Genomic DNA, 26,273 nt, shown 5'->3' on the forward strand with positions numbered 1-26,273 from the left:
GAGCTGATGCAGTATTATGCAAATGATGTATGCAAATGTATGCTGCTTGAAAATCCACCAAATAAGTTCCACCTTTGTGGGATTTATTTGGTTTATTTTCAAGCTGTATACATTTGAATATATAATTTGCCTAAACCTTCATCAACTCCAAATTATTTGCATCTCCTTGTCCATTCCTGGAAAATCCAGAACTTTCTTGTTTCCTGCCTGCATGCTTCACTTTAAAGTGGTGTGCTAAATTAATATACCATGTTTATTTTTGATACTTAACTAGTATTAAGAAAAACTCTTTTTAGCATCAGCACTGTACAAAAAAATTACAAATGTTTTCTTTAAGTTTTCTAATGTTAATAAATGAGTGCCCTCTGTAATTGGACTCTGCACAAGTCAGAGACCTGCATTGTAACATTTTCTTCTGTTCCTCTGTACCCTAATAGGCACCAGTGCGTTTAAATCACCAGATGATTTTAAGGTTTCCCTCCCACTTCGTACCAATTACTTGTATGGGAAGATTAAAAAGACTTTGCCTGAGCTGTTTGCTTTCACAATCTGTATGTGGCTGAAGTCCAGCGCATCGCCTGGAATTGGAACACCATTTTCCTATGCTGTGCAGGGCCAAGCTAACGAGATTGTACTGATCGAATGGGGGAATCATCCAATTGAACTTTTAATTAACGACAAGGTAGGTGATTTCTTGGCCTGATTTTTGACTGTGAAAACCACTGAAGTGAGCGAAATTTAAGAAATAAAAAACACTGAACTATACTGCATTTCAAAATTAAAATTCTAGTTTAATATAAAAAAGGATATGGTCTGTGTTTTCTGTGTATCAGTAATGATGTTTAATTCTGTGATAGTTTTCTATGCCAGTTAATATGAAATATTGCGTATGCCATAAGTGTTTAGGACAAGTTTAGCCGCTTGCTTAGTGGTGATCTCTAAAACTAGCATAAACTAGTCTGCTGTACTAATTACCTGAAATGACTAATTAGTCTTTGATTATGATGTAATCTGATCTTCAGATGAAAGTTTGCCTGAAGTGTATTTAAATTTGTTTAATTAAATGTGCCCCAGAAAGCTTGTTTCATGTTCTGCTAAACTCCCTTAAGATACGTACACACGTGAGATAAATGTCCAATGACCGATCAGCAGATAATCTTTGTAAATAATTTACTTAAAGGGTACCTGTAATGGGGCAAGAAAAAAGAGTTACATACTCTCCTGAGAAGATGAAAGACGCTGGATCCCACAGAGCTTTAGCCCTCTTTCACAGTGGGACGTTGCGTTTGATGCGACGTTAAAGTTGCACAACGTGCCCCTAACGCAGCCCATGTAGGTTGTGAAATTGGACGTTATTCTGCACTGTGTTATGTGTCTCTTGGTGCGCCGCTTTTGCCAGATACTGATGGAACGAAAATGGCGCATGCATTACATTAAAAAAAAAAACAATACTGAGCATGTGCAACACACATAACGCAGCAAATGTATTGCTAAACGCACAGCATGCAGCATTTTCTAAATATTGCTACACGTTACACACAACAAAATGTGTGCACTGTGAATGTCGCACAGACTTTGTATTGCTGTGCGTTAGTCTGCGATATAATTTTTTTATAACGTGTGACTTTAACTTCCCACAGTGAAAGAGGCCCGACCGGTCCTCTCTGCATCACCTTGTTCCACCATCAGATCTCTCCATTGCAGCAAACCAACTTTAAATTCAAAGAGGCCATTGGGTCTCCTCAGAAGGCTTTGTAAGGGTTTATGGTGCTATTCATTTGACTTTAAATTGTAGAAATCAAACAAGCACCTCCCCTAATATGTATAGGGTTTCCTAAGACCCTCTACACATTTGCCAAAAGTGTGTAAAAGTAGAGTGAGGCATATCAGAATATTCAAATAAGCCTCCTTGAATTTCTTGCTGCAGTGGTCATGACCAGCAACATCAGTTGCTTAAATGATTGCAGCATGACCAGATAGCTCCACTACTATTACCAAGCACCCAATCAAGCCAGGGGGGTTACCCAAAAAGGTCCTGTGCCAACCAGCAGTGGGTAGCAGTGGTGAGGCTTATCACCAGCATCTATAGCCAGTTGTTGGGGCTTTAATAGCTCTGGTGAAGGTGATGGGGAAAGGTGGGGGGCACACAGTTGTTGTTTTTCTGTGCAAGAACTAAAAAAAACAAGCAAAAAAACAGGAGAACGGAGCTGAAGGTTTGTTTTATATAACAAAGGCACAGCTCCATTATGTGTGTTGTCGGTAAATGTCTACTGCATTCAGATCTTAACCCAGTCCATAAGCCACACATGAGAGGCAATTGAAATTTTATTGATGAATCACTCAATAATGCCAAGAAAAGTTAATTTACCTGCAAATGGCTGAAATGCTTTAATGTATGTGCATAATTAGGTGCTAAACTTATGCAAAACTTTGCTTGTGACTGTTAAACCTTTTTGAATGTGGAGATAAAGTGTAGGCAGAAATATTATTTAAAAAGGAGATAACGTAAATTAAGAGCATTAAAGACATTGGCTGACATTGGCCCACTGCCTCCTGCCTAAGACCCATCACTTGTATCCCTTTATTAATATCAGCACAAGAACAAACAAAAAGAAAGATAAACTTACAATCAGGGGTGCTCAGATATACCTTTTTAAAATCCGAATTGATTCGGATCCGGATACCCAGATATCTGGGCCTGAATCGGATATCTGAATCCGAACTTTTTGGTATCCGAGTAAACTCGGATATCCGAACCCAATATCTGTCCGGATTTGGATATCCGGATAGAAAACCGGAAGTGACCTGAAAATGGCTTAAAATGCTTCCAAAAATCTCTTCAAATGGCAAAAACCCTTTCGGAGGTCTCTCTCTCTCTCTCTCTCTCTCTCTCTCTCTTTCTCTTTCCCTCTCTCTCTCTTTCTCTCTCTCTCTCTCTTGGCCTGGATGCCTTCGAAAGGGATTTTTGCCATTGGAGGTGATTTTGGCTTCTGCTCGCATATCTGAACTAACTATTCTGCCGGATTTCAGATGGGAAATCCGAGATTGCTCGGATAGTTTATTCGGATTTTAAAAGATATCTGACTTGCTATTCAAAGTTCGGATAGGGGGAAAAGTTCGGATTATCTGGGTAGTTCGGATATCCGAAAACTTTCTGAGCACCACTGCTTACAATACAAAGATAATTTTGCACAATCTCTGTGCATATCCCCTCGGTAACTGGTAGAACAACACACACACACACACACACACACACACACACACACACACACACACACACACACACACACACACACACACACACACACACACACACTGTGCAGGGTGTCTGTTAGTGTCTTGGTGGCGTAGAAAATAGCACTCTCCTCTTGCCTTGTGGCACTGGTCCCCAGTTTGAATCCCAGCCGGTGTACCAGCCGGTATACCAACCGGGGCAACATCTGCAAGGATATTGATCATTCTCCCTGTGTCTGTGTGGGTTTCTTCTGGGCATCCTGGTTTCCTCCCACATCCCAAAAGCATAAACATAAGTTAGTTGGCTTCCCCCTGAAAAATATTGGCCCTAGACTGCAATGTATATATGACTATGGACGGTAGAGATTGTGAGCTCCTTTGAGGGATAGTTAGGGACAAGAGTAGACTATATACTATGTAAAGCACTGCGGAAGATATTGGTGCTATACAGTATACTAAATTATAATATCTTCGTTTGTGTGCCATCAGTAGTAAAAGGATATATAAATATTACAAGAATCAATGTTCCTTTTCCAGATCCGTCATGCAGCTGATTATTGATCGCTGCACACGGGGAAAAGTGGTTCTGATATTATCATTGCCTGGAATGGTTTGATCTATTGTGTTCCACTTGCTAACCCCTAAATTCTCATAAAACATTTACCTATATAACAATCAGCTGTTGGAAGTGTCACATGGTGTTTTGTACTGTAGGTTTCTTACTACACTGATACTGGTCTTGTAGTTACCCTACGTAGCACCACATATTTAAGTGCCATAGAGAGACACAAAAAAGTTAAAATAACAGTAAAGTAACCTAAACTCACAATACATGTGACAGACTTAGATAGAACTTTATTTGTTTTTAAAGGGAACACGAGGTGGAGAGTTTTGTTGAAAAAACAAACAAAAAACATGCTCCCTGACTCGGGGGTGGGGGGTAGAGGGTGTGGTGTTTCAACTCAATTGCCACTGCTCCTATGTACAGGCAAAAAATAAAAAATGGCCACAACCTCTGGTTCACAATGCTGCAGCTCTGGCTCTGTGTGTCTCGACACAAAGTACAGAGCAAGGAGGCAGGGGAGGGGCCTGGGAGAGGTGGGGAGAGGCAGAGCTCGCCTATTGGAGCAGGGGAAGAGGCGTTGCTAACACCAGACTGGGGGATGCCTCTCCTGCAAAAGACATCCCTTGTAGATTTCCATTTTCTGGGGGGTAACAGTGTGGCGCGGGGGGGGGGGGGGGAGTTAGGGCAGTGTGGAGAGGACCCAGAGGCATGGCATAGAGCAGGGAACATGCCTCTATGTCCCATCTGCAGGACCAGTCCAAGCCACAATGGGGCCCTGGGGCAAAATGAACCTGAGAGCTCTCCTGCCCTACCCCAACAGCCTATTCAGCCCCCAGGGCCCCTGAGCTGGTTGACGCCCCTCAAATTTACTGTGCTCCCTGGGCCCCCTGCACCAGTTTTGTCAGCATAGCAAGTCAAGTCCCTGCGTTCTCATCTTTATCCTCACAGGGGCGCCTCTTCTCAGTGACCTGGCGCATGCTATTGCATAATGACATGTGACATGTTATGGAGAAGAGGGAATTAAGATGGGGAGAACGGGAGCATGGACACCGCAGTGCACTGGGACAGGTGAGTTGCTATGCTGACAAAAGTTTGCAGGGGCCCCAGGGAGCACAAGTAGGGGGGGCTGGCAATGTGTGGGGGCCATGGGGCTTCTATGGTAGCGTGGGTACTGCCCATCTGCCCCGCCATCTCAGGTGTATTTAAAATAGGTTTTAGGGATCAGTTAAAATATTAGTTCAATGTAGATTTAAACATAGGTTATGAAGGGGATGTCTGCATTGCCTTCTTGGGCCCCGATGGCTTTACATACTAGCAGAACATTAGCTTTCTAGGCTAGGTATCTAATAAGGTTGTGTTTTGGCAGGAGTTCTCTCACCTTGTCTGTTTTTCCCCATATCTACATAACACATATTCAGCAGCCAGCAAGTAAAAAAATACAGAAAATAAGGTGAGAAGAATAAGTTAATTTAATCAGTAGCAGTGTATTCTAAGTACGTGTTTTGCTGGAAATGCTCCAAAAACGTATTTTATAGATAAGGAAAGAAATCATAGAATAGTGATGCTGTTAAAATACTGGTTTCCTTATTCAGATACCTGAGCAATGCCACATACAGTACAAGTCCAAGCCAGAAGGAGGAAGCATCAGGGTCACGTGGAACATAGCTTTGTTACTCTCCGCAAGTGATGGTTCTGAAGTACTGGTCATGATATTATAATTATTATTTGAATAACAAAACTATAATAGAACAGAGAGAATAACTCATGAAAAAATATTTATTGCATAACGTTCTATCTCTTTAGGTGGCCATAAATCTTTTGACTTGGCAGCCAATCGACCATCCGGAGCATGCCCAATCAACGATGTGACAAATTTCGGGCCAAAATTGGTCGCATGTAATGATTGGACATGCTGCAAGATGTCGGGCCATCATGGTCAATCGGGTGTGCGGTGGTAATGGCAAGCAATATCTGGATAAGCGACGAATGCCCGCGCTGTTACCCCAGTGTATAAATGTGCCTTCTGTGTGTGCATTTATACATTACCTGTCCTATGTAGCACTCCGCACAGTGCCCCTCCGTGTTTGGAATCCCGCTGCTCCATTAGTATTATACACACCGCCAGATATAGCACGAGGCATGCAGCGGCATGTATAGTACTAATGGCACAGCGGGATTCCAAAATTGAATGGGCACCGCATGGTGGGTGACATACGACACGTAAAGTATATATGCACACACGGGGGGGCACATTTATATACTAGGGAGGCAGAATCAAGGCAGTGGACTCGGAGGAGTTCCAAGAGATTTCATGCTGAAATTGATCGGGAATTGGCTTGCACTGTATGGACAGCCAATGGACAGCCAATCAGATACAGTATCTCTGTAATCAGATTTGATCGGAGAGAGATTTGTCTCTTTGTCAAATATGCCCATTACCGCCAGATGTATGGGCACCTTTTGGATTAAAAAAAATGATGTTTTATCTGATTAGGGTAATGTTCAATCAGATGCTAATTATTCCAGCTTCAACATAAATTAAAAGAGGAACTCCAGTGAAAATAATGTAATTAAAAAGTGCTTCATTTTTACAATAATTATGTATAAATGATTTAGTCAATGTTTGCCCATTGTAAAAGCTTTCCTCTCCCTGATTTACATTCTGACATTTATTACATGGTGACATTTTCACTGCTGGCAGGTGATGTCACTGGAAGGAGATTTTTGCTGTTTGCTTTTTTGGCAGTTGGAAACAGCTGTAAACAGCTATTTACCACAATGCAATGAGCTTCACAGACAGAAAACTGCCAGGACCATGGTCCTCACAGTTTCCAGTGGGAGGGGTTTTACCACAATATCAGCCATACAGATGTTTGAGAAAAGGAAAAGATTTCTCATGTAAAAGGGGGTATCAGCTACTGACTGGGATGAAGTTCAATTCTTGGTCATGGTTTCTCTTTAATGCAACGTGTATGCACAGCTTGGGATTGGGCCAATCAGAATTGGCAAGAAGTACATTTGATTGGCTCTTTTCCAAGCTGCATAGCATTTGCATCAATTTTGCATGTGAACTATAATTATAGGCTATCATTGAGCATTTCTACCAAGTTATTTGAAAACCCTTCCTAATGTTAGACGCTTTCTGACAACCATTGCTTATTAACGGTAAATGTTCAGTAGATCCGGTGTCAAACGTCATTTTGCAGACCTGTGTTCCAAATGCCTGATGACAAGAACAAATATACCAATTATAATTTGATTGTGATTAATTTGTACAGATGGAAAAAATGTTTTACATTTGGCATGAATGCATTTTAGAAATGTCATTAATATCCCAGCTACAAATGATTATCCCACTAAGAGCATGACATCAATTAAATGCTTTAAGCTAAAATGGCCACGGAATTTATAATTAAAGATGAGCAAAAATAACAAAAAAAAAACTCGTTGGAACTTGGATGTCTTTTTTTTTTTTTATATACAAAGGCTGTCAGTTTCCATAACACCCACTTTTACATACAAAATCTGACAAACTAGATTCTTAAAGCACTTTTGTCACTCTGCAGTTTCTATCAACACTCACAAACAATCCCAGTTTTTGTCCATTTTGTAAATCTGGGGGTACACTAAATTGGCCATTAAAATGCTAGTGACACAATGTGAGGTGGACTAGAAAGCAAAGGTTGGATTTGGAGACATTGGGAAGTTTGGACACAGTAGGAGGGAAGTTGAAAGCAGTTCACTCTATGGACACTGATAAGCTGGAGCTCTGTGTTGAATATTAGAAATTGATGCAGTATGGTGGGCACTTTAAAATTGTCACACCGTAGGGCACAAGAACTTGAACACTGGAGTCACATAAATTATTTCAGGAGTTTTCTCACCTTGCTTATTTAACTCACAATTTGTCGGTCTTAAAGTGATCCTTAAGTCAGAAAAAAAATAACTTTCATTCACCTGGGGCTTCCAATAGCCCCCTGCAGCTGTCCGGTGCCCTCACCGTGTCCCTCCGATCCTCGTGTCCCCGCCGGCAGCCACTTCCGGTTTCGCCGTCAGGAGCCGACAGGCTGGGAACGCGAGTTCCCAGCCACAATTGCGCCCTCTATGCTGCTATAGCATATAGCATGAAGCATATAGCAGCATAGAGGGTGCAATTGTGGCTGGGAACGCGAATAATCACTCGCGTTCCCAGCCTGTCGGCTCCTGGCAGCGAAACCAGAAGTGGCTGCCGGCGGGGACACGAGGATCGGAGGGACACAGCGAGGGCACCGGACAGCTGCAGGGGGCTATTGGAAGCCCCAGGTGAGTAAAAGTCATTTTTTTTCTGACTTAAGGATCACTTTCAGTCTTGATTCTCCTCTCTTTAACTGACTTAGGGTGTGTGCACACCAAACTATTGATGTCGCTCATCGGTAATCAGAACCTGATCCCCTTGGGCGACATCGTTGGGCTCAGCTGTACAGACATGTGCAGACACATGTCAGCTGTGTAGCTGGTGACAGGCTGCATTGCTATGCAGTGGGAAGCGGAGGGACGATGAAGCGTCACATTCGAGCTTCCCCGCCCGAATGTGACGCTCCATTGTACCTCTGCGGAGTGAACCATGAGGATGGCCGTAGCTGTGGATGAGGCAATCTGGTGGGCGAATCATCTGTGCGTCACACGGACGCCTCCGTACACACACCTGATTATTGTATGTTTATTTCACAATTTATCTCTCAAATTATCTCATGTATGAGTTCTCCTTGAGTTGAGGAGAAAAATTAGTTAGCTGAGAAGATTTAAGAGAGAAGCTCGTTGAACCAACAGCTGTTTTTGTAGCATGAGTCCCCAACCATTCCTGGCCTCATACCATCACCCCTTCAACAACCACACTGTTGTGTGTCCTCCCTTCTCCACAACCCCCTGCTTGATATTAACTGGTCTCAACCCCTTGACAGTGGGGCATATATGGAATCTTAGAGTAAACTTACCTGGAGGATATTGATATCTAGTAGAAAGTAAAGACCACACATGCAACACAGAGATACAGAATCCAGCTTGCTGAACAGAAAGAAAAAGCAGTAGCTATTCATTAGAAAAGGGAGAAGCAAATGAGCAGTGTGCAATATAAAATGGTTTCCTGATTTACTCCTAGATAGCCACCAGTCTGTCCTGGCACAGTACTCATAAATAATGAAAAAAAAATATGTTGCAATCACTATTTAATGCATCACTCATGTATAAGCATAAAAAAAGGAAAAAAAAGTTTAGGGCTCCACCTTATGGCGGAACTGTCATCTATAAAATATGAATAAATTATATTTCATCTTCACATCATATTTTTTATTAATGAAAATTATGTAGACATACAAAAACAATAAGAAAATAAAAACAAACACACACACACAAGCAATGCCCTTTAAAATGATGATTCTGAACAGCAGTACAGTTTGGTGCTATGGCACACTGCTGCTATGTGTAAAGAAATATCTTGTTAGAGGGATTTATTTGCACAGCAGAAATGATAGAGTGTATAATTTGCTTGCTGTGTGTTGTTTGCTCCTCAGCTTATTAAGCCTGTAAACACATAGTCCCATGGTGTATCGTAGTAATGTTGCTAGGAGACCTGCTGTACCATTCAGATGGTCTGCATTTTCACAGCTTGTCAGAAATACATACAGATCTCACAAGCTGCTGTAAACTCAAGCTTCTCAAATGTATTCCCAGGACTGACAGTAGTACTAAGCCAGTATGAGCTTTAGAAATCCAGAGCTCACAATACAGCCACAGGGCTAGAATACTGTGACAGAGCAGGAAGATCTCTATGATGACATACTGTATGGTAGTAGAGGTGGGGCTGAAATAGTGATGTTGGGGGGTGTATTATAGATTTGCCATTTCTTATTAAGGCCATATTTTTTATTAGGCCAGGTATACTTTAAGGTTTTCAAACCACTGTCCTCAAAACAGAATACTATAGTAAAGTTTTCAGCATGTCCTAATGTGCAGTAAGGGACAGTGCTGGATTTCCAACCAGGCAACCAAATAAATTGATTGGGGCCACAGGAGATCAAGGGGGCCCACAGGGATGTATTGCCTCTGTTCTAACTCATTCAGTCTGTAAAAATCAACATATCTGCAACAAAGCTCTACTACAGAGATAAGACATTATACACACAGGCGCACACAGTGTTCCCCCCCCCCAGCTCAGAGTTTGCTGGTGGGCCGGAATGTTGGGTGGCATGGAATGTTGGGTGGCATGTAAGTATAGGCTGCTGTTTTTTTTTTGTTTTGTTTGTTTTTTAGTATTGAGGAGAATTGTGTAGTACAGCTGAATGCTTAGTATATATTCCTCATTACCACTGACAGCCACCTAAAATCCATGGTGTACATTTTTTGGAAACCAGGGGAAACCAGATTATTATTATTATTTTTTTTTTTTTTTTTTTGTGTTATTGTTAAAATGTCTTTGTCAACTCACTTTTACATATGTTCACTTAATTGCACTTCACACACTCGTTAGTGAATATCTCTCTATGTATATCTAGACTAAAACTAAAAAATGGAAAGAAGACTACATTCCAGCAGCAATCTACTAAGGAGTAAAAGCAAAACATCTTATTACTAGCTGACAACTCCATCTCTCTTTCACCTAATTTTCATGCATGATTCCTACTCTTCTTCTTCTCCTCAGGGATAAGCACAGGAAATGAGGTTGTTATACAAATTATATAATGAATGGAAAAAGCCAGCTTTGTGGATTGAGAGATGTCATTCTGTGTCTACAGGTGGCCCAGCTCCCGTTCTCTATTGGGGATGGAAAATGGCATCATATTTGCATCACATGGACAACCAGAGATGGAATGTGGGAAGCATATCTGGATGGAGTCAAGCTTGGCTCAGGGGAAAACTTAGCCCCTTGGCATCCAATTAAGCCAAATGGAATCCTTATTTTGGGACAAGAGCAGGTGAGTACAGCACATAATTGCTGGTTGCATAATAAGTGCCCTTGTGGATCATACTTAAAGTGTAACTCCACCATGCGAAAAATAAGGCAAAGACAGCTAATCTTTTTCTTTTGCTCTATCTGACTTTGTTGCTAGCACAGTAATACTGATAGGATATGAAATGTGGGTGTGTCTGCATGTGAAAAGATATGGTATTCTGATATTCATTTTGGTGTGAATAGGTCCATCCACATGAATTAAACACATTCTTTTTAGCCAGTCCTTTAGTTTTATTACATAAACCACATAAGCCTCAATTCACTAAGCTTAAAGGGACTCCGAGCAGTGCAGAAACTATGGAAAGATGCATATCATTTTAAAGCTCTCTTTCTCCTCTTTCCAATGATATATAAACTGCCGACCTACACCTTTTAGTTTTCGCTATTTTCGCGATTGAAATTGCTGCAGCCGCATTTTCGATTGCGAAAATAGAGAAAACTAAAAGGCGTAGGGCGACGATTTTGAGGTCGCCAGAAAGAGGAGAAAGAGAGCCGACACAGGGAAACACTTTCCCCATTGTCAGCAGCTCCATTCAGCAGAAAAAGTCGCCCTGTGTAATACAATGTAACTATGGAAAGATGGATATCATTTTAAAGCTCTCTTTCTCCTCTTTCTGGCGACACCTAAATCGTCGCCCTACGCCTTTTAGTTTTCTCGATTTTCGCGATTGAAATCGCGGCTGCGGCAATTTCAATCGCAAAAATAGCAAAAACTAAAAGGCGTAGGGTGGCGGTTTATATATCATTGGAAAGGGAATAAAGAGAGCTTTAAAATGATATGCATCTTTCCATAGTTTCTGCACTGCTCGGAGTCCCTTTAACTCCTGTCTTTAATAACGCTTCTGAGCTGTTTTACAGTTATCACCATGGTGATACAATTGTGATAACTGTAAAACAGCTCAGAAGAGTTATTAAAGACAGGAGTTAAGCTTAGTGAATTGAGGCCATAGTCTGATCAAAAAAATTAAAGGAATGCTTTGAAAACACACAAGACAAATGCATGAGGCCAGGCATTTCTCATGCACCAGGAAAATCCCAGGACCCACTACACCAACATAGGGTCGGGCAAAGGGTCCAAGGATTTAATCCTGATACCTAATGGAAGTCAAGGTGCCATCCATGGTTCCATTGATATATTTTCCCAGACTATTACTGACCCACCACCAAACCAGCTGTGCTGATTAGGCATGATCATCGCAGAGCTGAACGGCGGTGCTCTGTGGAGCTCATGCCTAGTACTAAATAATGGTACAGGCTGCAAAACATTCTACACACCATCTCCAGACCTTTCATGTCTGTCGTATGTGCTCCATAGTGCTGGGCAGTGAGCACAGGGCTCACTAGAGGACATTGGGTCCTCGGGCCATATTCATGAAATCTGTTTTTGATTATTTGCTCAGAGACATTCACACCTGTGGCCTGTTGGAAGTAATTTTTGTAGGGTTTTTGGCAGTGGTCATTCTGTTCATCTTTGCCCAAAGCAGTGGATAGGGGTCCTGATGATAGGTTGTGGACCTTCTACAGCCCTGTCCAGCTGTCTCCTGGGATCTCCTCCATGCCCCTGAGACTGCGCTGGGAGAGACAGCAAACCTTCTGGAAATGGCGCATATTGATGTGCTATCCTGGAGGAGTTTGAATACCTGTGCAGTCTCTGTAGAGCTTAGGCATTGCCTCATAGTACCAGTAGTGACACATCATTGACCATAGCCAAATGCAAAACTGGTGAAAACAGTGAAAATAGACAATGAGAAAAAAAACGTCAACAACCCAGACCTGTTAACCATTCCTGATTTTGTGTTCATCTTATAGTGGCCCCTCTAGTGCACCAGTTGTTCATTTTTATTAACACCAAAGCAGCTAAAACTGTTTAACAGTCCCCTCTGCTACTTAACTGACCAAATGAATATCACACAAGTTCTGTTGACTTGATGCCATAATCTGATTAAAAATCTATTTATTATAACAGGTAATCAACACCAAAGTCTTTATCTTTTTCAATTAAGAGCATGTGCATACTCGAGCAAGAGAAACTTCAGTGTGATGCTTGGAATACACCATGAGATTTTTGGGCAGATAGATGGTTTGATAGATAATCTCCAACAGGTCCGATCTGATTTTCGAGTGAGTGAGTGAGTGAGTGAGTGAAAAACGATCGTAAAAACGATCAGAAAGTTGATCGGACAGTAAATCTGCTGAAAAATCTCATTATGTATTCCCAGCATGAGGCCCATTTAAAATCTTCATTGTGTGGAAAAAGGGGTAGTCAGAGTATTCGTTGGCCAGAAATGGATTAAGGGCCCGTTCTCAATTGTGCAATTAGGGGGGCGATTCCCGCAAATCACCAAAGCGCTGGCTCTTTTAAAATCTGCTAGCGCAATACAACCTTAATGGCAGTGATCTCACTGCCGCGATTGCTGCCGATCGCGGGTGTTTCGTGATTAGCGGCAATCGCAAAATGTTGCTTGCAGCATTTTCTGCGATTCTGGAGCGATCGTTATACAGTGCTTTAAAAGCAATGACCACGATCGCTCAGGAATTGCGATAGTGTACAGTGATTTTATGGTGCTAGTAGCGGTAAAATCACCTGCGCAAAACGCTAGCGCTAAGCGCTAGTGTTTTGCGATTCCTAGTGTAAATGAGCCCTTAGGTGTAACAGTACCCTAGGTAAGATAGCAGGTCTTGCCCACTCCTGATGGTCTCCATTTTTATTTTTAAGGAGATGTGGTGTGGGCTAACATCAACCATGCCCCTAGACTCTTTCCAGGCCCTGGGCAACTGCCTAGGTTTGCCTTGTTGATGATCCAGCTCTTGCCTGATCATTTTGCTGTCCATCTAGGCAGCCACACTATTATTTTTGCCAGGGCCAGAGTGGCTGAAATGCTGCCCCAAAAGATTACCCTATTTCTCATCCCAGAAAGCGGGGAGGTGTGTTTGTGTAGGGATTTTTAGAATGGTTTCACAGGGCACCCCATTTACATTATACAAAAATAGAACCTGCAGCATATATTTTTTTAGGGTAACATAAAAACCCTGACTATGGAGATATACTGTAGTGTACATTTTAATATCTACCCTCTTTCCGATCCAATGGGCCCAAACCTTTCAGCCCACAGACATCTTATTATGTACAGGGTCAAAAGACTATTGTGGTAGGTTAGAAAACATTCCTGCCCTGAGTAGTATTTTATTTTACTGGTGTTTTCATTTATTTTTTAATTTCCGTTACGTCCTTAAAATTGCCATCGGAAAATGCATTTAATAAATGCCCTATTTAAATATTTATTCAAAGCCTTCAGAACACTCTGTTTATATAGTGATTTGATAAGAACAGAGTCCTTAAAAGCACTTCTCTTTCTTTGAGCTCACGATAACATTATTTGATGAAGTTTAAAGCAATCCAATACACATTCCCTTAACACTGTGTCAAACAAATCATCCACCAGTTTAAACATTAATAATGTAACAGACTTACTGAAATACTTTCTTGCCTCCTTGAAAACTTGAAATGCCTGTGCTGGTTACATGTCCAATGTCTCGGTATCAACACAGTAAGTGAGGTTGATCTCTCCAACAAGGACACAGACAGCAGGAAATTCACGACAGATGTTTAAACATCTTTACTGTACGATGCATGTTTTTGAAATAATTTGAGAGTGGTTTGCTTGGAAAAGTGCACCAAAATGGTTAAAAATTAGCCATTAACGAAACAATTTTTTCATCAGATGCAATCTTTCGACATGATTTGAACGGTCGTAACTAATTAGAAGGCAATTATTGATTGTTCATATTAACTGAACGATTTAAGAAGGTTTTACATTCCGATTTGAGCATAAACTCAAACTTTTGGATCGATAATGTTTGCTTTTCCAGTCAACCAAATCATATCACATTGAATAGCGCCACAAACGGCACAATTTTCTATACAATTCTATCATAAAAGATTGTCAAAAGATAAAATCCGAAGGAAAATTATACCGTTCATGGGCACATTTAGTTTCAAAGTATTTTATTGAATAAAAATTTCAGGTAAAACTTACAGCTTTTTTGAATTGTCCCTTAGCAAAGGGTATTCTTTCATATAATCAGTACAACAATTATCAATAGAAATAAACAGTAACCAGAAATGCAGGTATTTACATTGTTCGCTTACAGGGTCGACCGTAAGGATGGGGATAGCACCTAGAATGAGAGGGCGCAGGACCTCAGACCAAGAGAATTCGAGGCTGAGAGCCAAGGCTGCCAGGTTCGAGTGAAGGCCAAAGTTGTATCATTAACTATTGCTAACAGTCTTTCAGAAATAAGGATGTTCATTATGATATTGTCTGCCTGATCGAGTGATAAAGAGGGTTTAAGCCATTGGCGGGCAATGTGGAGGCGTGCCGCCTTAGCAACATGTTGGGCTAATCTGTGTTGTGGATATTTCCACCTTTGAGGCTTGTGTCCCAGAAGAAGTTGCAGGAGGTCCGGAGATATATCTATCTCAAGCGCTGTACCTATGGCGGAGGCCAGTCGTGCCCAGAAGTTTTTTGCTATGGGGCAATACCACCATATGTGGGCAAGATCCCCCACCTGACCACATCCTCTAAAGCATAGGGGGGATTTGTCCTTCTGAATGATATGCAATTTTTGTGGAGTAATGTAGGTACGGTGCAGTATTTTAAAATTAGTTTCGATATGTGAGAAGTAGTTACTTCCTTTGGCTAAAGTAAGACAACATTTGGCCCATTGTTTTATAGTGAGAGTTTGGTCCAAGTCTTCCTCCCATGCAATCATTGATTGAGTTTTAACAGCCTCTAAGGGTTGTGAGAACACAGAGTATAGGTAAGATATAAGACCCCCCTCAAGAGGCCTCTGGTCACACCAATGTTCATATGTAGTACGATTTGGGATAGGAATTGTCTTGTGCATTATACCTTTTATAAAGTGATAGATTTGTAGCGCTCTGAAGTATTCCCTGGGGGGGAAGGCTGTGTGAGAACAAAATACGAGCCAATCTGGGAGCTGGTCGTTTACCAGAAAGTTTGCCAATATTTTAAAATTGTGGTTTATCCACCACTGAAAGGGGTGAGGCTCCCATCCAGGTGGGAAATCGGGATTTCCGAATATTGGAAGTTGCTTTGGGACCACCGATTGTAACTTTTTAGTAAATCTCAGTCTTTGCCAGAGGGATAGTGATTGGGCCGTTATGGGCGACATTTTTTTATATTTTGCAGATGAGAGGTGTATGGACCATTGAAGAGCGGCCAGGCCAATTGGGGCTAAAAGATCACTTTCAATGTCAGCCCATAGAGGTCTATTGTGGGAAGCATGTAACTGAGCCAATTGAGCGATTTGAGCTGCTCTGTAGTAGTTGTATAAATCAGGGACACCAAGGCCCCCCCTCTCTCTGTTGAGAAACATAGTGGATTGTTTAATTCTGCTTCTTTTATTGTTCGCGATGAACTTAAAAATGGAGGTTTGTAAGTCTTTAAGGGAAGCCTTGGTTATTTGTATTGGAAGAGTTCTAAATAAGTAGAGAATCCGTGGTAATATATTCATTCGTACGGAGTGGAAGCGGCCCGACCAGGAGATTGATGGGGAGTTCCATTTTGATAGGTCCCCCTTCAGCTCAGACAGGATTGGTTTATAGTTTAGGGCATATAAGTCTGCTGGGTTGGTTGTGATTTTAATACCCAGATATGTAATGTATTTTGATTGGTAGGAAAGTCCTAATTTTGTGGCCAGGGCCTCTGCGCTATTTTTGGGCAAATTATCAAATAAGACCTCTGACTTATTGACATTTAATGTAAGTCCCGATAGTTGGCCAAATTGCTTAACTACGTGGAGAAGATTTGGAATAGAGGTATGCGGGGATGAGAGAGTTAAAAGGAGATCATCTGCGAAGAGGTTGGCTTTGTATTCTGAATTTTTAACTTTAATGCCCTGTATGTCCACTGTAGAGCGGATTTTACATGCAAGGGGTTCTATGATTAGTGCGAATATGGCGGGAGACAGGGGGCACCCCTGCCTGGTGGTTCATGGGCACATTTAAGGAGATTGGGGTCTGATTTAGACAGTGAGAAGAACACATGTGCACCATTAGGTAGATGCAGCAATCAATAGGAGTTATTCAAAATGTCCACTTACTGGAGGAGGCGCAGGCAGGTAAACATGTGCCAAGGATGAGTACCAGAATGGCTAATAATCAGTTACTATTTCCCATTAGGAAGACATAGCAGAGGATTGCATATGTAATACTCTATATGCACACCTGCTTAAAGGATACCCGAGGTGACATGTGACGTGATGAGATAGACATGTGTATGTACAGTGCCTAGCACACAAATAGCTATGCTGTGTTCCTTTTTTTTTCTCTGCCTGAAATAGATAAACATCAGGTATCTACGTTTCTGTCCAGGTCGGGACTGGGTTGGACTAGAGCATAACCCTCACTGTGTAACGTTCACTAATAAAGAATTACAATCATATCTGTGCCTGCAGTAGTGTCTGAATCACACCTGAAACAAACATGAAGCTAATTGGGTCAGAGTTGGGTGAGAGCGCCTTATCCACATGCTTTTTTAGGGTCTGTGGCTTATAGAATTAGAGGCTGAGGATCAGCAGGGTAGCCAGACAATTTGTGTAGTTTTAAAGGGAATAAATGTCATCCTTCATATTCATCTTGCTTCAGGTTCCCTTTATGCATGTAACATGTAATAAGCACAAAAACTATTATCACAGAGGACTGTGTTCTCTGCATCTTGAAAGCAAACTTGCTCTGAGTCTGTCTGCATCAGTAAGCTGAACCAATAGCCAAAAGACACTAATTATATAATTTTTTTCTCCCCAAAAGGACACTGTTGGAGGAAGGTTTGATGCAACACAAGCTTTTGTTGGTGAACTGAGCCAGTTCAATATCTGGGACCGAGTCCTGAAAACTGAAGACATAGCCAACATTGCCAACTGCTCGACTAACATGCCCGGCAACATCATCCCATGGGCCGACAACAACGTCGACGTGTTCGGAGGGGCAACAAAACTACCCCTGGAGCCATGTGAAGAGCGTTTGCTAGATTTATAGCCAGGATGCCATATCCTTAAGTGCCCTATTTTATGGAGACAATCTCTAATGAGGTTACCTGTCCTACAATGCACTTATTTGCTCAGATGATTTTCTAAAACCCACAAAAACAATTAGGTGCAGCTGCTGAGTGGATTTCATTTCTAAAATAAAAAAGCCACATGAGGTTCTGCTATCAGTGCATACATCCAGTGGGTAACTGGAGCTTCCCAATGTCAAGATCAAATTATTGGAAGTCTTCAATAGCCATTCAAAACTGCATGAAAAATATACTGTGTATTTTCCCTTTACCTGTTACTAAGCTAAGTTTCCAACAGCAGCTTTAGTTCCAATATTCTCAACAACTGGTTAAAGTAAAAAAACAAACCTAAACGTAGGTTGCCCGTAAAAGCTTGCCCAGCCTCAGTAAGGTACAACCCTGCAGTTGAACAGTATTAATTTACTACACTGAAGTTGATCCCATAAAGTTCAGTAGGTGTTTATTTTTTTCTTGTTTGCACAATACATCTTGACTATAGATATTCTCTAATACCTCTTTAGGCAGAGATGTACCAAGGGGCAGTAGGAGCACCATACAAAAACAGGGGAAGGTAGTGGAGGGTTGACAAAAGCCTTTCCACATCAGAGTCTCCAGGTAATGCAGAGGCAAAATATGACTTTGTTGATAGGTGTTCCTCTGAATTTAGAAGTACAGATGTCCAACCACTTACTATTAACTAAGGATCAACCTCTGCTAGCTGGTGACACCAACTCCGCAATCAAGCAAGAGAGGCACTCTACTGTTTTAAACAACTATCTATCCCAGCAGTAGATACTATATAGACACAGAACATTTATATCACACTTTTCTAGTGGCAGATTCAAATCACCAGAGCTTCAGCCACTAGGGTGTGCTCTATAGACAGTAGCAGTGTTAGGGAGTCTTGCCCAAGGTCTCCTCCATGAATAGGCGCTGGCTTACTGAACAGCAAGAGCTGAGATTCAAATCCTGGTCTCCTGTGTCCGATTAGACTAACCACTATCCAGCTACTGGTCCGTCCAAGTGTGCAGAATGTGTTTCAGGAAGTTCAGGAAGTGACTTCTCTCCTATGTTTGCAGTTTCCAACATTCTACTAGTCAATGGTGAACAATTTCTGCACTTAAAGTATGAATTGGGCAGCCAATAGGGCAGTGTTTTGTTGTACTAAACACTTGCGAGCACCAGTTAAGAAAGCACTAGTTTGTAGTTCCACCTCCTGGATCTTTTGCTTGGCCAGGCACTTGGTGGTTAGCTGGAGTGTGTCTTGCGGGTTCAAAAATTCCTCAATATGCCTTTCTTCATAAGTAAAATGGCCTTTCACAATCTGCTCTTTAATGCACTGGTGTGCTGCTGTTTTCTGTTCCCCTGGATATATTCACTGTAGCACGGATTTACCTTTTAGGACCATTAGTATTAAGTGGTGCAAAATATTTTCTTTAAATATATTAAAAATTATATATATTTATTTATTTATCTATTTATTAATCTTTATTAGCTCCAGAAAATGTAAATTACCTATTTGCAAATGGATGGTAAACATAATTTATATACATTTCTAGAAAATCTAGGTCTTCTAGTGCTGCTATTAAATAAAATATAGAAAATCAATGCACACATGTAATAAGATTTGCTAATTATTAGAACATGGCTTTTCCCCTCAAAGGGTTTCTCCATTGGGCAGAGGATTTCTTTTATGGCTGATTCATAAAATGCAGGTTGTCCCTTGAAAGCCTCCTTCCTGGTGCAGCAATCTAAACTCCTCTGCATCATGCGACCTTCTTTGTAGGTGGTTTCAGTTTCTCCTTAGTAGGTATAGACAATCAGATAACAATGGAATGAATGAGTGACTTTCATAAAATCTAAACAGATTCAAAGGGTGAAATTTAACTGTTTCAAGAGTCAATTTAGCCAGATAAGAATCAGCTTATCATTGGATGGCCGTTCATGTTGTTGAGTATTACATCAAATATACTGTTTAAAATGTAAAAGACTAGTCAAATCTAATAACTTGTTAATAATAACGAAAAAAAAAAATATAGATGACCAGTAATTGATTATATAATATATATTTAATTGATTGATTGATTGATTATAGTGAGTGTAATTACTTTCAAAGTGCAAATCTGCATTAGCTCATAGCCTGCTAGAGTAGTGCCTCCCAGACTGTTGGACATATAACACTGACAGCACACGTCCTCATTGCTGGCAATGTGCTGCAGAGCCAAGCATTCATGTTTAGAGCAGTTTTGTGGGAGAATGTGGTCAGTCTAGTGTCAACTGGCACCTGGAAGTAGATGGAAGAGGATGATGTAACCAGCAGACCAGTCACATAATCATAGGTTTTAAAGATGACATTGGACCTGATCCATTTCACCTTTTCTCCCAAGTTTTCTACAAGGTGATGTTTTCACATTATAAATAAAATGCATTTTAAAAAAATGTTGTCAAATAATTTTGATAATACTTTTTTCAACAACGTGTTGGTAACAATAGTTATTTTAAACAGAAGATGATAAATGATCTCCTAGGAGAAAACTTAAGAGAAAAATGAATTGGATCGGGCCCATTGTAATTATTGAGGTATGACTCTTTCAAAGAAAGAGATTTTTTGGGGTGGATATAAAAGGGACTCATATAAGATAAACTCAGGTAGGCAGGAAGGCTTGTTACTGGTGAAAACTGTGTAGGTCCCATCAGTGTGACTCTTGCAGGAGTGCTGTGTAGTTATAAATGCTAAGGTAGGCAGTGTTAAATAGCAAACCAAGGGCAAGGGTGCTTAATGGGCATCCTTATTTATCAGCCTGTAGTAGGTTAATACAGGATTTGGCTGTGTGGCACTTGCCTCCCATCCATCACAAGCATGTCCCCACCTCAGAGGACTGAGTATGACATAGGTGTTGGTGACAACAAAGGGCGGAAGGGAGAGGGACAGTACCTAAACTTCCAATCATTTGGAAATGCTGGATAGTGATGGCGAAACTGTCCAGTTTAGCTTTTGCTAAATATTTTATGAGCATATCTTACATTGATCGACAAGCTTTTGATTGTCATCAAATTGAAATGCATTGTTGTTAATAAAAAGGGTAAACTACTTTTTAAGGAGCACCAAACACTTTTTATTACTGCCTGCCTGCTTGGATACTGCCCATACCAATTTCCAGGTAAAGGCATCTTAAGAGCGGCTAATAGTTTATTGGACAGACGTGGGGTTGTCATTGTTTCTGTAATGTCCCTGAAACCCAATACGGATACAGTATGCTACTGCTCCCTTCTCTGACCTGCCATAAACTCTGGGCAGTCAGCATCTTTGCTTATATCAGGACTGGCCAGTCAGAGGTTTGTTTACTTCTGAAGGACCATGTCCAGGTTACGAATAGACTCTAATTAGAAAATTAGTGCAGGCTGTAGATAGGACAGCTGGTGTTTTATATATACGAGGAACAAGCTGTTCATGGCCTCTGTCCTTGAAATTACACTTTTCAATACAAAACTGATTTAGACATTTTTGAGAGCCTATCTCTAGTGGTAGCAGTGGAGTATTGTACTTTGTTAACTATCAGTAATAGCAAGAAGTTTTGAATCAGGATGATACTATTTATTAGCTAACTTTAAAGAACCAGATGTAAGCTTTCGGCTATTCAGCCTTCATCAGACTTAAATCCTCTATGCATACTTGTCAGCATCCAGGATTCAAGTCTGATGAAGGCTGCATAGCCGAAAGCTTAGCCTAATTCTTTTAAGTTAGCCAATAAATTGTATACCCCTGATTTAAAACTTCTTGCTCTATCTAGTGGTGGGATACTAGGGTACTGTTGTGGCAAGCTGGAGCTCCATTTTGGAAAATGGTTGAACTATAGCAGGCTTGTAAGAAGGATTGAGTATTAAACATCCTCCCCTCTAACGTATGATGACTACTTTAACAATATGCATTGTACTCTTGCACTGCATATGTTGTGACAGTGCTACACAACTGACCGAAGTCTGGGAATTAATGGTGTAGGCCATGTAACAAGCATTGTAACAAGCATTATCCTGGCCAAATCTAATTGCTGTTTATTTGCTATGGCTACTGGTAATGCTCTTTTGCACTTTGCTGTACCCTGATCCTTATGCAAATGAAAATGATACAGCCATGAACAAAATTCTATCTAAGAAGCTGCAGCTCTACTTGTCCCCGGTCTAGACTCAGCAGCTTTACAATAGTTCTTACTTCAGCCGTAACCTCATTCCAGCAACATTAAATGAAAATTCTGATGAGTTTTTATGAACTGTGCAGCTAAAATCATTTCTATGGTTTTTGTAATACCCATCGCTTGCAGTATTCTGTCATGGAATCATTAAAGCGACAATTGTATTACGCCTTGTGCTATTAGAGCTGTGAATAAGAATGTGTAAATTAATTGCAATTAGAAGCAACAGAATGGATTTAAGGAGCTGTTACTACAGTAGTCAACCAGCAAGAAAAAAAATACTAAAAAAAAATGATTTCAGCAAGTTCCTTAAATCCCATGTATTGTAGCGCTAAACGAAGGCTCTGTATCCTGTATGTGGACAAGATTTGTGTGTTTTTCTTCTATACAAACTCTGCAGGATGTGTGGATGAGAATAACCTTGCATTCTTGTGTATGTATCATAAATGCTATGACAGTGGTGGGGTTATTTTGTTTTGTTTTCAAGAGGCACAATTCTAGCCTAGTGCATTAGGTCACTGACTGGCTATATGAAATATTCCACCTATTAAGGAACTCCTATTAAAAAAAGACCCTGTTCATTTTTTATACTGCTGAAAAACAAATCATAGAAGTGACAAGCCTTTGCACACACAGCTATATGTGTCAACAGCGTACATTTATGATTCAAAATTCTTGCGCTAATAAAATAAATGTGTTGTTCTTTCAATTTCTTTTTCAAAAATGCTAGATCTTCAATAAGGGCTCTGTCCCAGTGGAGGGCGTTTTGTGGGTCATTTTTTTTTTTTTAAAGGCTTCCATTGACTTGCATTATAATCGAGGCAAAATTGCCGCTATCACGTTCTTTTAAAAAATCATGATTGTGGCTATTTTGCCTCAATTTTAATGCAAGTCAAGGGAAGTGTTTTTGAAAAAAAAACTAAAATGACGCACAAAACATTCTCCATTGTGACAGGGCCCTTAGACAGTTGACAGAGCAATTATGGTGTGAAAAAATAATAATAGTAAAATCAATACTAGTAACAAATCATAAATCATTTCTCAGCTGATAAGACTGCAGTTATCTAAATTGAATCCTGATTGGCTGTTCCTGAATATAGCATTTTGTACATCACTACAGTACTTTGCCTCATGGCACCGGATCAGTGCCTCATTGAATGTGTGAGGCTAGATTCACAGTGGGACGTTGCGTTTTGATGCCACGTTAAAGTCGCACCGCAAGCTTACAACGCAACGCGCCCAAAAAGTGGCAGTGCAGCGTTACTGTCGCATACAGCAGATACAATAAAAAATACAGGCAATGAAAAGTATGCTTCCAAGTCATTACTGAGCATGTGCAAACAGTCCAACGCAGCTAGTAACGTGCATAACGCACTGCATGCAGTACTTTTACTTAACGTGCAGCGTTAGACACCAACGCAACGTGTGCACTGTGAACAGGGCATTGATTTTTCATTGCAGTGAGTTATTCTGCGTTAAATGCTGTTTTAACGCGCGACTTTAACGTCCCACTGTCAACTTAGCCTCAGTCATTTGGCTACTATGACAAATGTAAGAATGTTGGCCAAGTGTCCAAATATCCACACCCCCAGTTTTTTTTTATAATAAATAAATAAAAATAGAACTGGAAACTGATTGGTTGTTTTAGATTAAATTGAATACTCTAAAGGAAGTGTGCATTTGCTGATGTTGCTAATGCTAATAATCCACACGTATATGCAAATTAAATGCAGAATTCCCTGTCTATTTCTACAGTTTGCATTGAATGCATGAAGGACAGAATTATTAGCATTTCACACTGTACTGGCCATCTCTTCCAATAACTAATTAGAGGTCATAAACGCCTGCATAGTTGTGCAAACAATGTTAAAAGCAGGGCAGAGGTTTTTAAACCCTAAAATGTAAATAAGAATATGGAATTTTAGAAAAATTATTTTTAGGGTTACATCTATAGATACTACTGTTAAGCTCATTCACGTATTCCTCATTGTACACTGTGAGTGGCCATGATGTGAAAACAGCTGTCTTAAATACATATAATTTTTAATTAGAGAAAAATATTGATTTGTAGCTAAAATTGTGCCTCCTCGCCTTCACATTTCTATAAATTCTTCTGATGATTCTCTTTTTTGATTTCTTGATGGTTCATGCATTGATGTTTTTGCTGTAAAGGCCCATAACGAGCCAGTGCCAAAGTCAATAATGCTTTTCTGCATATAAATATGTACATTATATTGTTTCTTTTAAGAATAATGTGTTTAACCATTTCTGGGCCACTTAGTAGCAGGCTAAAATGTCAATATGCAGGATCAGGTCTGGGTATCTTGAATGACCTAGTCTATCAGGCACTGCCAGGTGGTGTAATTTGTAGTTCTCCACCAGGTACAGCACTATAGGCTACCCTTGTCCATAACTGTGTCATGATGGACGATGTGGTGCAAGTAATACAGATAAGCTTCAAAAATGAACAACATATCCTATGTGAATGCAACATCTGGTTTTGGCTATTACATGTATCCTAAGGGCTTGCGCAGATGAATAGTTCATCTTCATGTGATCCATGGTTCATCCACAGATGCAGCTGTATGTGATCCATAGTAGATCCACAGCTGCAGCTGCATGTGATCCATGGTAGATCCACAGCTGCAGCTGCATGTGATCCATGGTAGATCCACAGATGCATCGTATTCCAGTTTTCTAAGCATTGCATCTCCTACTCTGCTTGGCTTAGAAGACCATAAATGCTGTACAACAGTAGTATGAACACAGAGCATGTACACGTCATATTTGCTGTGTCTTTGTACCACAGTTCACGTACACTGGCCCCTAGGAACCCAGACAACTTTTGGGCCCATCATCCGCTCTCTTATATGCCATTGTTATTCTTTTCCCACCTCGTTTCTGTAATATTAAGGAGGTAGGGATCTTTCAGATTGTTGATATGTAAATATTTCCATGATTTGGGATTCCACTATTTACACGTGAAGCACTAGCTGCATGTAAATATGCAGGCTATGTGTTTGCCATTTGTGTGGCATGGGTCTCCTGAGAAATGGAGCCTTGTCTACTCTGATAGCCATGTCCTCTTTGCTGGTACAACAGGCTTGTCTCTTTGCACCATGCCATTAATTAAGCCATCTGATTTCTATGATGAGATGTTACAAAAATGTACTTCTATTTTTCTCTTTACTTAATGGATAGCTCAGGCTGAGGGTCTCTGTTATACGGGTTAAAGGTGGGGAAGGCAACCATTGGCTGTCAATATGTTCCATATAATATTTGTCACTTCCTTGCCCTAAAGTCGCTTACACCTTAACCAGTCCATCTGAGCTCCCATTGAACTATGGGAGTTCCTAGCTACCATTGTTGGACTACCAAAAGCTGCCTTCTCCTCTCTTACTGTGTGTAGATTGCAGGCCCATATAATATGAATAGTATTATATGGAATGCAGAAATATGTCAGGTGATATAAGTGCATTGAGACATGATTTGACACATATCGGCTAGACTGAGCAATTCTGATGCTTTTCCAGTCAATAAGATATATAACAGATATAAATAGTATTTGTCCAAAAGTGGCCTGAACTAAGATTTTCGGAGTCCCCAAGAAGAACCATTTAGATTTACCTGGAGGTTTCGCGATTGCTCTGTCTACATTTTATTGCCTGATTGGTGTCAAATCACAAATCAATTCTCTCATTGCTGGTAGCAGGAATAATGGAAAGATTTCTACTGTTCTAATCTGTAATACTTGTTTTATTTTTAATATAAATGTAATGTACAATGACCTACAACAAATGTAAACTACGTTTGTAGATTTAGGTCAGATTTTATAACTGGAATGAAAACCCTCTTCGGATGTTTTAATTAAAAATGCAGTATCTGAGCTTTGTCTCTTATTAATTGTGCGCTGCTGAAAATGCTGAAGTGTTTGCTGTTTTTCATGATGCCTTAGTATATAAAACAACACTGGAAAGTGATTATTAATAGAAGTCATCTCTGGATTTTATTACTTTTTTAAGCTCTCCACGTGTCTTTATACTGTTATATATTCTCATGGTTGACCTGCATACACATCGCATTAAATATTTATTCTCATGCATATGTAAACCTCCAGTCATCCTGGTTCTTGGGGATATTTGCTAGATCTGTCAGCTTAGACATCAGCTGGAGAGATTTTCACTAAGTTCTGATGAGTCCCAGGGATTTTGCTACAG

General features: G+C 40.5%; 1 protein-coding gene across 1 annotated transcript in view; it reads left to right on the forward strand.

Moving 5' to 3' along the window:
* NPTX2 (neuronal pentraxin 2) overlaps positions 1–26,014 on the forward strand; it is a 45,102-nt gene extending 19,088 nt beyond the window's left edge. The window contains exons 3-5 of the mRNA XM_068244577.1: positions 438–682; positions 10,570–10,749; positions 17,620–26,014. Of these exons, the coding sequence (XP_068100678.1) occupies positions 438–682; positions 10,570–10,749; positions 17,620–17,847 (653 nt within the window). The 3' untranslated portion in view covers positions 17,848–26,014. The remainder of the gene's footprint in view (positions 1–437; positions 683–10,569; positions 10,750–17,619) is intronic.
* Positions 26,015–26,273: the final 259 nt, after the last annotated feature.

The sequence above is a fragment of the Hyperolius riggenbachi genome, chromosome 7 (genome assembly GCF_040937935.1).
Source record: "Hyperolius riggenbachi isolate aHypRig1 chromosome 7, aHypRig1.pri, whole genome shotgun sequence".
Classification (NCBI taxonomy): Eukaryota; Metazoa; Chordata; class Amphibia; order Anura; family Hyperoliidae; genus Hyperolius; species Hyperolius riggenbachi.